This window comes from Ammospiza nelsoni, chromosome 1 (assembly GCF_027579445.1).
Source record: "Ammospiza nelsoni isolate bAmmNel1 chromosome 1, bAmmNel1.pri, whole genome shotgun sequence".
Taxonomy (NCBI): Eukaryota; Metazoa; Chordata; class Aves; order Passeriformes; family Passerellidae; genus Ammospiza; species Ammospiza nelsoni.
The window spans coordinates 101,857,213-101,871,868 of NC_080633.1; the positions used below are offsets into that span (position 1 = coordinate 101,857,213).

Consider the following 14,656-nt stretch of genomic DNA (forward strand, 5'->3'; position numbering starts at 1 on the left):
TGGTGTTTAATAAATGGCAAAGACAAAATGCTATGAGGTGTTTGGTGTAAAGAAGTTGTTCTCTATATGCTGCTGTCCTGTACAGTAAGAAGTGGCTCACCTTAGGAATTTTGTTCAAAAGTTCTTGGACAAAAACTGTTTTGAACAAAACAAGAAAGAAATACTTTTTCAGTCTAAAAAGATTGCATAAGCTAAATATAATACTGATGTAGCTGATGCTAAAAAGCAGAGTAAAACATGTAGACCTGATGGGTTTTTTTCTTCCTTGTGTGAATTACATCTTGGGGTCCTCTTGTGGATAAAATTCCACCTGGATGGCAGCAAAAATTGTCTTTGAGACAGATACTCTTGAGAGTGTCTCTAAATGCTGCAGGTGATGAATAATTTTACAGAAACACACCCCCACTTCAAATCTCCAGTTTCAGGGTTCAGTTTTTTGTGTGTGCACCACAGTGCCAAAGTATGGCATGCATGAAATTTCAGTGTATGCTCTCCATATGGGATTCTGAATGGATCTTACTCATGCAAAGTGGCTGCGGCAGTCAGTGGAAGATTTGCTTTTCTTATGCTTTCTGGTTTGGATCCTGAATTGTTCTAACATTGAGTCTTGTGAAATTCTACCTCTGCAAATAAGAAAAAGCAATCTGTCTCTGGAGATTTCAGCTCACAGTTGCAACTGCTGGTGCTGAATAGATGAATAGAGCCCATTCATTCTGTGCTGTGAGTGGTAAGTAATAGCACAGGAGCCAGCAGAGCTACAGCAATTGAATGTAGAGTCCTCTTAAAAAAAAATTATAACTGTTTTAATTAAAAGGTATTTAAGAATTGCTGAGAAAGAACTGAAAAAATTAGGCAAGTCAAAGGACTCTCACAAGCTGTGCTTCTTTGACTAGTATTGTCTTTTCTGACTTTTCTTCCTCTTCTGAGAAAGAAAAAACAAGATTTCCCACCCTTCCCTGTTGTGTCTAAGGCTAAAAATATCTTAACTAAAATGATTGTATGTGTCTTAGGTCTTTTGTATTGTTTTTGTCACCCTGGTGCCAAACTAAATGCCTTTGATAAGCAGTTCTTTATGGTTCATATTTATATTAAAGTGTCAAATGGCAGTGGCAAGTATTTTAAGCACAGAATCAGTTTATTTCATCTTACAGTTTTGCTAGGAATGCCCTTTTACTATCAAATATAAATATACAATCATATGTGAAATGTGCTACCATTTCCTCTGAGAAGTGAAACTAAATTAATAATCATTGCTTATCTAAGTCAAGTAAAAAATAGGACCTTGCTGCTAGGATTGGAATGAGGAGAGTTTCAAAATGAGCTGGGATGTTTGGATGTCTTGTTCTCACGGGTAGCTTTGCAGACCTCTGCCCAGCACCCTGATTTATTCTTGTATTACATCAGAGGATTTTGCTTAAGCAATGAGAACAGTGGCCACCAGCAGGCTGCTGCTCAGGAGGAACAGTGCAGGAAGGGCTCTGGTAGGGCTCAAAGAGAAGTTGTAACCTATTGAGGTTTGCACTCCTCCTCAGCTTAGTGACAACATTTGCCATCTCAGATGGAGAAATGAACCACGTGGATTAGAGACAATCACAGAGTCATAGGACAGTCCCGGTTGGAAGGAACTTGGGAAGGTCATGTGAAGCAACTTCTGAGAGAAAATCAGATAAGATTTTCCAGGGCCAAATCTTTGCATGGTTCATTGTTCTCATGGTGAAGGGGGAAAATAATTTAATATATATATATATACATATATATATATTATTTTAAACTTTTTTTTAATACTCAGAAGGTGTTTCCCTGAAGCAAATTATGTCCTTAGTCTCCTCTCCTATAACTATGCCTCCCTGTGAGAATACTACCCTTGTCTTCTCTAAAACTGTAATTTTATTGCCATAAATTGGAAAAAAATCCCCCTGATTCCTGCATCCTTCAGCTTCTCCAAGCCTCTAATCATCTTGACAATTCTCTGTGGGATCTTGTCCAGATTTTCTCTTGAACTGGGGATGCCAGAATTGCATGGCAGGTAGGGCCTGACACTTGCCAGGCACAGTGGAATAATCAGATCCCTTGATCTGCTGGCAGCGCTCTGGCTGATGCAGTCCAGGACGTGTCTGCCTTCCTTGCTGCTGGAGTGCAGTCCACTGCTGGCTCTTTTTCAGCTTGCTGTGCACCAGAGCCTGTTCCACAGAGCTGCTTCCCACACAGTCTGTCCACAGCCTTTACTGTTATGTGTGTTTATTCCAGCTGCAGGACTTTATCTTTGTTAAAACTCATGTAGTTTTTGGTGTCCCATCTCTGGGTGGTGAGTCTTTCTTCTGGCCCGTTCACAAATTTTATTTTTTCTTATCTTCCTCCCAGTTCACAGATTTTATCATTCACAAATTTTGTGTGAGTGCAATTCCATCTAGGTAGTTTTGAATAGGATTAGACCTAGTGCCAGTCTCTGAGAAGCTCCACTCATAGCAATCTGCCTTTTTGTATTTGAGCCTTTACCCTACTTGAAGAAAGGCATTTTAGCTAATTCTCCACCCATCTTGTGCTCCATTTGTCAAGTCCTTATCTTATTGGCTTGTCAGCAAAGTTATTATGGAACAGTGGTCAAAGATTCTGAAATAGCATACACTGCCTTGAAAATTAGACATTGCACCTTGTGGGTTTTATATTTTATGTATTTCTATATGCTCATGGTATGATTATATGGTAAACTAAGGTAGTACCTGGAGGTCTGTGTAATTCTGGTGTCATGTAACCAGCAATTATAGAAAAGCTGTCAATATTTCTGAAAATGTCATCTCAGAGTCATCAACCATAAACCAAGTCTGTTAGCCACTAATGGTGGCTAATTATGGTTAATATGGCTAAAAATTTGTTAATTAGCCTTTAAAAGGTGCTTCAGACATGCTTTGGAGAGGGAACACCAGTGGGGGGGAAATTTCAGTTCCTCTGCTAAGATTGTATTTACAGAGCTAAAGCTAGTGCTGTCATTTGTTGTCATTTAGCAGACACCTGATGAAGAGAAATCTGTCAGCAGGGAGGATGACAAAGAAATTCCCTGCAGCCCCATTCCAATGACAGCAGAGAGGAGACGCAGTCTGTGGTATGCAAGCCACTACACAACTGATGAGAGAAAAGTAAGACTGGAGGGGGAAGGGTCTCTGCATTACACAATTACTTTGAATTAAGGGAAGCGGTGTTACGTAGATTTCAAGATCTCCATGTGTGATTATATAAATCAGATAAAATATCTGATTAATATAAAAATCAAGGCTGCATGGCAGAGTAGGATAGGAATGTATTTTGTAAAAATGAATGAAACAAAACCAAGAGCTAGTGTAAGGATGTAAATGAAAAGCATGGTCTATGTTTTTGGTTTACACATTTAAGAAGTGTAGGACTGGGCTTTTGACTTGGGGCCATTATCTTTGAGCAAACCAGCTAGAAAGTCTGTTAGGGAGTTAAACCTGGTGTAAAGATCTGATCTGCCTTGTAGCTACTAATTAGCACTGTCACTGGTGAGTGGGGACTGCCAGCTTATCTTCTCCTAAGCACACTGGTGTCCTTCTTGAAGATACAAAGCAAGGCAGTTTAGGCAGCTATGTTAAATATCCTGGAAGGATCCAGCTTTCTACCACCTGTCTGCACCAGCTGCACAGCAAAATTTCATTTGTTGAGTTATTGTCAAATTTGGGACATATGTGTATTCATATATACTCAATCCACATATATTCAAGCCCCAAGAAATCCACTATAATAATTGTAATGGGAAAGGAGCTGGCAAATGGATAAAGGAATGTATTTTATATTTGTATCACCATTTTATTGGAACTATTTTTATAATTGTAGTAATTCTAATGATTGTTTAAAAACTTAGTTTTTAAGCACTGGATCATTAGAAAGACATTAGAAAGCAGTTAATCAGTATAATGCAATACTGATTAATTCTTTGACTTAGTATCCAAAATTTCAATACAACATTCTCAGTTCTGGTTTAAAATTTACAGGAGCATACAGTAAAATTATGTCAATGCTATGGCACACTGAATACAATTTTATGGTATTGTACAATTCTGCTGACTTTTTAAGAATTCTTTCTGAATTTCTTGGTGCAAATCTGCAAAAGTCAGCACATATACATGCATGTATTCAAGAAGTCATACTTACTAATGCTTGAGCTGTGCTTCTGTAATAATTTGTTCTTGCATTGCTTTTTGCAGCTTCTGTCAATGACCCAAGATGAATACAAGCCATCGGATGTTAGTATACTACTAGTCTTTGTAATTTCGCAATTCTTCTCAATGTGTTTAAATACAAACAATGATACATACAGATAAAACCTTAGATGACATTTCTAAAACTTCTAGATTTATGGTTAGCCTGCCATTTACCCTATAATCTTGATTATCCTAAATGTAATTGTCTTCTGCTTCCTTAATAATTTCCCTTAGAAACTGTTGATTGATCACTTGAAATAAACTGCTTGTAGTAGTACCAACTGGCAAACGATCTTTGCTATTTCATTGGGTTTGAATAAGATATGAAATGCTTTCTAATGCAAGCCACCTTTAAATTTGATTTAGTTTCTTTGCTATATTTTTTATTTCATTCATGTTGGAATGCTGAGGCCCTTAAAGCATGACCGACAGCACATATGTGTTCAATTTGCAGATTACAGAAAATCCAAGTCTTTATTTGAGCAGACAGCAAATGATCCATTTATCTTGACTGCTACAGACCTTAGCAGACTCTGAAAGCAGAAAAGTCCCCTCTGTTTAGCACACACAGGAGAATGGAGATGGAGATGAATTTTAGGAGCATCCGTAGCCTAATCTAAACGTGCTCCACAGCCTGTACTTGGTGCAGCTGGATATGACTGAACATAACCCAGATACTATTCTGAAACAGTTCACAGGCTGTTGCACATGCCTGTGAATAGTTTGGACAAGGAAGATATGCTCCTGTTTCACAGCCTGAGCAGAAGTCAGTCTTGAGCACATATTGCCATCACTAACCCACAGCATGTGAATTTCTGCCAATAGGAAAGATATTGATGGTTGTGATTGCTGGAGCCCTTAGTCAAACAAGCACAAGGGCTGAAATTGAAGTCACAAAAGTAAAACAATGAAAGGGTGTTGAGTTAGCACTACCAAGTGACAAAAATGTACGATCAATAACAATGATTACCACAAGTGGTTTTATTAACAGCTGCAAATTTAGATCTCACCACTAATAATTCTAATTGGAAAGTCATTTATAGCCATTATTTTAATAACTACTGGAAATAACTAGATGTGAACTGAAGTCTGAAAATCCTGATGTAGTAGTTTGTCTAAGAAGAAGGATGAATTTTTAGTTACTTCTATTAGTATGACATAAAAATATAGCAACAATAAATTTTGGAAGCTGTTCTGTGTTACTTTTGCATGCAACATGACTATAACATATCAGTTTCTTGGAAGTAACTGCAGCTGCTTGTTAAACTCTTTTAACATTGGCACTCAAGAGTAGCAAAACACAGAAGTAGGAGTCCCACCCCTCAAAGAGCCATGGTAAATGCATCGCCTCTCTCTGGTGTGCTGGCAGGTGCTGCTGGTGACAGTGAACGGGAACCCTGCAGACTATCACACCATCCACCCTGCACTGCCACTAGAGAATGGCCCAGCCAAAGCAGACGTGTACTCCACACCACAGTACAAGTGGGAGCCCTCGGATGGCGTGTCAGGTAGCAAGTTGCCTAGGAATTGTCATTTTTTCCATGTGTTTTTCTTATTCTGTATTTCCAGTCCCTGCCTCTAGCATTTCTTGCCATTTTGGTAAGCTCTCTGGGCCTGTTAAAGTTGAATAATGCTGTCACCTTGCAATGATGGTTACCCATACAACAGTTTTGTAACCTGGGCTCTAGGTGTATACCATCCAAAATACTTTGCCTACCAACGCAGTGATTTGGAGTAGCCATCAGAGTGATTGCAAGCAAAGTAATTTCAGGAGAGGATGCATGTACTTTCTATACATGCATCCTCTCCTGGATTGCAAATAAGAATTTCTTTTTCTACTTAGAAAAGGAAGAGGAGGAGGAGGAAGAAGAAGAGGAAGTTACTCAGGAGGAAAAGGAAAATGTTAAATTACATGCCCTGGTCTCTGTGTTTCAATTTATCATGAAACAAAGCTACATTTGTGCTCTGATAGCTATGATGGTAAGTACTAGCAATAAAGAGAATGCTTCTGATTTTATGAAAGTGTCTTCTCCATGTTTTTCTGAAAGTAGTCTCATTGTTTGGTTTTCAGCAAGTCTTTGTATCAGGCTCAAAAAATATCAAGATAGTGTCTGCATAATTTTGAGCCCATTTTAGGTTATTAATGTATAATTCCTAGGCCTATTGCACACTTTTAAATAGGACATTTCCAGGACTGAGAGCCCCAGGCTTTGTTGTCTGTTGAATACCAAAAAATCTCTGTGTCTCAGTTTTCTATTGATTCCCAAGCTCTTACACAAGCAGGTTTGTCATGTGTTTGCACCACTCAAAAATTTGCCTGTAAAATTAATGTATGTCATACTGATATAGAAAACTGTAAAAATATGGTTCCTAATTCAGGCAATGCATGCATCCAATGACTCTGTGAGAAGAAAGGATCTGTAAAGCCTGGTTTCCTGCACTGAAAGATCTCAAGGAAAATACAACTTTGTGCCAAGGCAGACTTTCATGTTGTTTTATTACCCTTCTTTCTCTTTTTCATGCTGTTGCTTGTTTTTAAGCCTACTTGTTGCAAACACTTTGAGCTGCATTATACCAAGGTTTCCACATAATGATTAGATGTCTTTCTATATTCCCAATGCAAGCTTCGCTTTTACTGTTTTGGAGAAGTTTCAACTATGATGAAATTAACCATAAAGCTTCTTGGCCCAATTTTGCTTTAAAAACGGTAAAACAAATTACCTTGGCTGCCTCTCGTTTGCATAAAGTTTCAAACTTTATTGGCTGTCTTTTAACAGAAAAAGTTTCCCCTGTAAATAAGGCAGGCTCCTTATGCAAAATATGGACCTGGATTGATGCATTCTGAGATATCAACAAGTAATTAGTTATTTTCATATTGACACAGTAACTTTTTTCCTATTTTTTAAACTCATGTACTTCTATGATCTAAGGATCATAGAATGGTTTGGGTGGGAAGGGATCTTAAAAGTTATCTAGTTCCAACCCCCTGCCTTGGGCAGAGACACCTACCAGACCAGGTCGGTGTTTCTCTTTTAATTAATTCCCAGGGTTATATCTCTCAATATAAAAGAAGACTATATATTTGAAGAACTTACTTGTAGTTTAATGCTAGCTTTTATCTTCATGACATTTTCTGATTTTATGTGATCCAAATTAACTTATGAATTTACTTGTGGTATGCTCTGATGGAAATTCTGTTTATACTACAGCCAAAGACAGCTCAGTGTAAGCAATTTTCTCATACGAGCATGGAGAAGTACCATATCAGTGTTTTTCACATACCCTTAAAAGATACAATTTCCTGGAGGGCTAAGCTAACCTGTCAAAAATATTCTTAATGTTTAATAATTTTTTTTAATGCTTTGTTGGCAGTTGCTCCAAAGTTATAGCAGCAGATATACGGCTAAATTTAGTCCTAAATCAATAACACAATGTAGATAAAAAGCACTTAAAACCCCTAAATCCTTTTCTTCAGTGTTTAATAGAGAAGTTTTTGAAAACAGAATTCTGAAAGCTGTAGAAAATGTTCTATAGTTGTGAGTATTCAGGTAATCTACCACAGTTACTATAGACTAAATGTTCTTCAGGTTGGATGGGTGCACACCACAGCTTTCCATTTTAAACTGATTCCACAAAAACGAGAGCAGTATTGAGTTAATGCTGTTTTGTAATGCTGTCAAAGGCCTTCAATGCAGTACCCATTGACTCGGTTTTGCCATTTCTGCTCTGAATTCTTTGCTGCTGTTTTGCAAGAAAAAATTCTGTGCTCAAGCTTTAATTTATATTTTCCATCTCTTTTACTTTGGTGTAATGAGAAGCAATGAGTCTGCTTACAAAGTGCAGCTAATGCATCAAGGGTTGGCCCTCAGAATCTACTTTCTGCATGTTCTACAAGGGGTTTATTTTAGCAGGTCCATTAGGTGATTAATATGGGTGAGAGTCTGATGAAAATGAAAATATGTGAAAAGTGTAATTGGAAATCTGCAACTGTGCTGTTCCTGAATCCATTTGTGGACGTGTTTTTCTTCTCTTTCCTCCTTCCATCAGGCATGGAGCATCACATATCACAGCTGGTTGACTTTTGTGTTACTGATCTGGTCTTGCACATTGTGGATGATTCGGGACCGAAGGAAATACGCCATGATCAGTTCACCATTCATGGTTTTTTATGGAAATCTACTGCTAATATTACAGTATATATGGAGTATTGAGCTCAAGAATGATGAACTTCCTCAAGTATCTGGTTTTTTAAAAAGAAAGGAACCTGGGGAGCTGGCATCAAAGGTAAGTGCAACAAACAGCTGAGAATTATTTATGAAACCACAAAGTATATTGTGATAAAAATTTGAATCTCTTGACATTTCTTTAAGAGTGCATCCACAGTGTTCAGTAGCAATTCTAAAGCAAAGGGTAAATCATTAGAAAGAGTCTTCAGAAAACTGCTAATTGCATATTAAGCTAATACTAGATAGTTCAGACACCGTTTAGGTTTTCATGATAATTCTGTAAAAAATACTTGGTGGATTGAAATCGCTCCCTTGTTTGGTTTTATAAACTGGATTCAAAACCAGATGTTATTTGATTCTCTAGATTAACACCCATGGGATGTCAGACATGTCTGTGACTGTGATGGCAACTGTGTTGTCATTGCAATTACCAATACCACTCACTCCCTAATGGTTTGGCACAAGCAGCAGCACATAGCAGTGGGTGGCTGAGGTTTAATTCTTTATCCTTACACCTGAATCAGCATGAGTTGAAATCCATTTTAGGTTAGAACCAAGAGAATTTGCTGACCCCAGTGCATGATAGACTTTTTCTTTAATGTCTTGAAAAAGCATTTCATTCTGCAATTTTTCTCCTGGAGAAGGGACTGAGCAAAAATAGGATGTTTTTTTTCCTAGAGCACCCGAGAGGGACATCTCAGGGAGTGCATCTAGTTGGCACTGCTCCCCTTGTGCTAAGTGGATCACTTCCCTTGTGACCCCTAATTACAATTTAAGTTGATTCTGTATGACATCTTCCTTGTTGGCAATACCTTTTGGACAACCATTTCTGGGTCTTTAATGCATTTGAAAGTTAGTGAGTGCTGTATTATTTGTCTTGTAACAGTAGGGCTGGTTTGGTAAGAGGGATAAAGCTCAAGGGGTTCTGCAAGAGAAGTTTTACTTTTTTTTTTCAATGACTTCATAAATCCCTAAGGAATTTTAACTGTCTTAATACTTCATTCCCTTTGGTATTATTTTTCATTGGCTATATCATCTTGTCTAAAACAGATACTGTCAAGAAAGGAAGCTGGTGTGTGTATATGGTGATTTGGCCACATCCATAAAGTCATTAGGTGTTTAATGTGGTTTTTTAAGCTGAATTAAATGTACTCCATAACTTTCACAGAATCACACAATAGTTGAAGCCAAAAAAGGCTTCTGGAGGTCATTGGTCCAACTCTCAAGCAGAGCCATCTTGATTGCCCAGGACCATGCTTAGATGGTTTTTGAATATCCCTATGAGTGGAAACTCTTGTTACATCCTGGGGCAACCTGTGCCAGTGCTCAATTACCCTCACAGGAAAAAAGTTTCCTGATGTTCAGAGGGAACATCCCATGTTTCAATTTGTGCCTATTGCCTCTGGTCCCATCACTGGGTACCACTGAAAAGAGTCTGACTCCAACCTCTTAATGCCTCCCTTTGGATATATATAGACATTGAATGAGATTCCTCCTGAGCTTTGTCTGTTACATAGGAGAGATGTTCCAGAGTGACATTTGCTTTCCTCCAGCAATTCTCCCATCACCATGTTTGATCAAAGGTCATTGAGAGTAACCTCTACTAGTGACACCAGCCAGCTCCTGGGCACATCCCATCAGGACCCATGCACTTATGTATGCTCATTTTCTTTAAATATTCCCTGATCCAAGCCTGTTCCACCAAAGGAAGACTCATCCTTGCTTCAGACTTTTCCATGGTCTCCAGGAACTGTGTTTCCTAAGGGCAGTCTTGCTAGCAAAGGCTGAGGCAGAGAAGGCATTTGCTACCTCAGTTTCTTCCATGCCCTGTGTCACCCGGGCCTTCACCCCAGTCATCAGGGCCTAGATTTTCTCTAGCCTTCCTTTTTCTGCTGAGGCATGTACAGAAGCAAATCTTGTTGCTTGACATGCCTTGCCAAACTCAGTTTCAGGCCTTGACTTTGCTAACCATGTCTGTGCAAGCATGGCCAGGCAGATTCTATGCATGCAGGCAGAGTCTCTGCATTCCAGCTGTGTTGCTGTGCAAATCCCAACCTCACCTCTGCATCTTTCTGGCCTGTGCTTCCTAAGGAGCCTGAGGCTCTGTATTGCAAATATTCAAGGCATCACACTCTGTCTCTCTCATCCCAACAAGACCACAGCCCTGCACAGAGATCTCTGATTGCTTGGGTTTGTTCACCATGCTGCCGGGCTCAAGTTTACAGGCACTTGAGAGGGGCACCTGACATGCTGTTTTCCCAGAAGGAATCTGGCAGGTTTCCCTGTAAGGCTGTGTTGAAGTAATTGCCTTGATTGTATATACAAATGCTTCCAGTGACCCTGAATAAGCCCTGTTTTGCTGAGTATGTATTTCCTTTTGTTCACATCACCCCAGGCACCCATTGCTTGTTAGCCTTGCCTATCAATCTCTCTTTAGTAGTTTATCTACTAGTAACTCTGTACCCCTCTTTATTCCTAATTTAAAGTCCTTTGAATAACGGTTGATTTTAAATAGAGACTGGATACTGTATTCTGCAGAAAGAAGTGTACTGTAATTCTTTCTGCATAAGTGTCTGCATGCTATATGTGTTTCCTGGTCTGAAAATGAGATAGAATCTATACTGTAAAAGGTGGCTAAAAGCATTTATTTCATCTGCAACCCTTCAAGACTTTTCTTAGAGCCAGCTCTGGCTGTGGAAATGCCAAGTAGAACAAGGAGGTAAATGTGGCAGGAAGTCAGAGCTAATCACTGCAGTAGAAAGTCTGTGTTTTACAATATCAAAGGTTTGTGTTGGAAAAGCTAGAGCTTCAGGAGGTATCTGGGGACCTGTGACAAGTCACACAGACTGACAATCTGCTGCCATGGCTCAGTGTTAGCAGCAATATCGATAAAAAAAAACATCTCCTGGGAGCAATCCTTTTCCCCATTAAAGTCTGGCGCATTAGAAAAATATTACACTGTATCATGGGCCTTGCCATTCTGTTGTGTACACATATTTGGCTCTTACGTGGTTCTTTGAAATTTTCTGTTCTTCTAGCTATGTAGTGAAATAAGTCTCCTTCTGTAAAGGGAAATTATCAAAAAACTTTATAGAAAGCAAACATAAAATCAAGTGTGTGACAACAGGTATCATGTTGTTTTCTAAATTTTGTCCATCTCTTGGTATTGCAAGCTGTTGAATGTAACTTTTTGTAACACACAGAATTGCACTCTTCATTAAAGAGATCTGTTTATTTCTAAGGTATCCTGCTGTTACTGAATTAACATCTCTTGAAGCTCTTAAAAGAATAAAGGGCTATCTCAGCTCTTGTAACTGTTGTAAATGCAAAGCAAATTCCATTGACTGGGTCTTCTGTAACTGCAATACATACAAAAAATGGATTTTTAATTAACTGTGTTTAAGCACCTGAAGTAACAAACCTCCTAAATCAAAATATTTATGATGTACAAAATCATGATAATGACAGCACACTCTTACATATGCTTCTTCCCTGAAAAAAAGGTAAAAAATGAACAAAAACCCAGCAAATGGAAATTATATCAATCAAGGCATAATAAGAAGATTCCTAAACTTATAGGAGAGTAATTAAAAACTGAATAAAACAGGGTAGGAATAGATGCATATAAGTGAATACCTTTAAGAAATGAAAATGTGCAAATGAAGCAAAGTTGTCTGTAATGCAGGATGTTTCCTAAATAACATAACTTGCCATGAGATGCACTTTGACACCACTGCCATTGCTGCCATTTTCTGAGAAACAGAGAAAACAAAGGCATACAAAATTTGTGAAAACCTATGCTTTATCAGTAGGACATAGGATATACAATTAGTCTGTTGGTTTTGTTTTGATTTTTGTTTGCAGATTCTTTTCACAATTACTTTCTGGCTACTGCTTAGGCAACACCTCACTGAACAGAAAGCACTTCGGCTAAAAGAAGCTACTTTATCTGAGGTCAAAGTTGGAAGTGAAGAAAATGAAGAAAAAGGTAAAGCCAGATCCAATTTAGTCCTTCAGTCATGATAGAAGTTCCAGTTACTGCGTTTCTCTGATGCTGAAAGCAATTAGCAAGGTATCTGTTATTAGCTAAGAAAGATATTACAAAATCTATGTGCAGCTATCTCTGAGCTATAGAAGTAAAACACTTTTAAACTTTAGAACTTCATATAAAGTGTTCTTTACTGGAAGGTAATAAAATGACTCATTTCAGAAAGATCATGGAACTTCCAAATGATCAGTCTACTGCTGTGTTCCCAACTCAAACCAGGGGATTAATTGCCTTGAAGTTTAACCACAGGAGATGAGTTTACCTAGGAAAAGTTGCTAAATTCCTTGAAAGTTGTGTTGGTGCATAAACTCTTTTACAGACACAGAAGTTAAACTACAAATTTCAGTGGGAAAAAAAGGAGATGTTTTTTCTGTACAGGGGCTCAAGCACACCTGAGAGCAAAGTTTACTTTTATAGATTCAGCTTGCCTAATAACTCAGCGACCTGTTCTTTCTTTTGCTATGGACACATGTTCCTTCAGACATTCCTTGCCCTCTCTCTCTGGATGTTAAACTGAAAATGTTAAGTGCACTGAAATGGTAGAAAGTGAGCCCTGGAAGCAGTGGTGTGGTTCTGTCTCTGATTAATTATGGTCCTTGTCTCAGTAAAACATCTGATCAATGTCAAAGCTGTACTACAAGGATTTTCAAGGCAAGAGCCTGAGGAGGGGGATGGTGAGTGAGACAAAAGGAGTGGGCAAGCCTTTTGATGGTGAAGTTTCAATATTGCTCTCAGTGGAAGGAAAAACAACTGTACTATGGTTCTGGCAAGCTCTGTTATCAAGCCCTGTTATCTAGGTACTTGCACATGTACTTGCTGCTGGGGGTCACTTACCCTGCTTTCCACATACTTCATAAGGTTAATAACTGGGGAATCTTGACCTCTTCATAGGGCCAAAGCAGCTTTTCTTTTCTGGCCCAGATGCAGCACAAAAACCTGGATAAATGGTAGCTTTTTTGAAAAACGGCAGTGTTAGTGCAGCACTTCTATTTTTTAAGCTTCTTTGGGTTTATGTTAATCTTTTCCCTTGGTTGTGGTTTTTGAGGATAAACACAATATTATCTAAAGGATGAAGCTCAAGACAAGAGGCTGGAACTCGAGATGAGAGTTTAAACTCAAGAGGTTTCTGGTGGTGCTGGTGGTCTCTTTGTTTTCCAATTCAAAAGGTTGCTTACTGGAGAGTATAAGAGTATCTGGAAAATGTTTTGGCTCTTATCCATTATGCAACCCTTAAGCTCTGATTTTCCACTAAAGCTGCTGACATTTCAGACAAAGAGAAGGTGGGTGTCTGGTAAGGATGTATAGCCATGTGCCCTATGGCTCCAGCAGCAGGCTTAAGCTCATACGAAGTTAAAACTCTTTTCCTTGCTCTGGAGGCATGCATGATCAGGAATTACAGTCTCTTGTGACTATTGAGTTTTAAGTTTCTGTGTTGTGTGCAGAGATTTTACTTTCCACCCATTTAAATTCTTACTAAAATTCCCCAGAAGAGACAGGCCAAATGTGACTCTGTGTTTGCAGAAGAGGAGTCGCAGGAGGGAGAAGTGTCAGAAGAACAGGAAGAGGAGAAGGAAGAGGAGGAGGAGGGAGAGGAGGATGATGAACAGGATATTATGAAAGTCTTGGGGAAGCTGGTGATGGCTATGTTAATCAAGTACTGGATTTACGTCTGTGGGGGCATGTTCTTCTTTGTCAGCTTTGAGGGTACAATTGTCATGTACAAAATCATCTACATGGTACTGTTCCTCTTCTGTGTGGCCCTCTACCAGGTAAGGGAGAACTGTGTTAACTGAATTTTATCCTTGAATAGAACTGTTTGTACTTTTAGCTTGGTAATAAAGTGGCTCCAAATAGAATTCATGAGCAGTGAACTTGTTGTATAGTTAGACACAACAGAATCAGACCATTTGAATGGATTAAGACTAATTTTCCTCTGGTTTTTGGTTATAGTGACAGGCAAAGTGCATGTAAATTAGATACAATGCACACCTCTGCCATGCCACTTCACCATAAGCTCTGGAACCTTTGTGGAAAATTCTGAGTCTATGCACATTCTACATAGCCACCAGTTTTTCTGACAGCTGGTCCACACTGCTTCCACATCCCAAAGAGCATGGGAGTCCCTCTCCTGGATTTTCATCACCTAATGGTGATGAAATTAGCTGGCT

General features: G+C 38.8%; 1 protein-coding gene across 1 annotated transcript in view; it reads left to right on the forward strand.

Annotated features, from left to right (window-relative positions):
* Positions 1–14,656, forward strand: part of PIEZO2 (piezo type mechanosensitive ion channel component 2) — a 285,705-nt gene that overhangs the window by 190,039 nt on the left and 81,010 nt on the right. Inside the window, exons 9-15 of the mRNA XM_059480444.1 lie at positions 3,003–3,134; positions 4,218–4,256; positions 5,584–5,722; positions 6,058–6,194; positions 8,262–8,498; positions 12,305–12,428; positions 14,010–14,257. Coding sequence (XP_059336427.1) covers positions 3,003–3,134; positions 4,218–4,256; positions 5,584–5,722; positions 6,058–6,194; positions 8,262–8,498; positions 12,305–12,428; positions 14,010–14,257 — 1,056 coding nt within the window. The remainder of the gene's footprint in view (positions 1–3,002; positions 3,135–4,217; positions 4,257–5,583; positions 5,723–6,057; positions 6,195–8,261; positions 8,499–12,304; positions 12,429–14,009; positions 14,258–14,656) is intronic.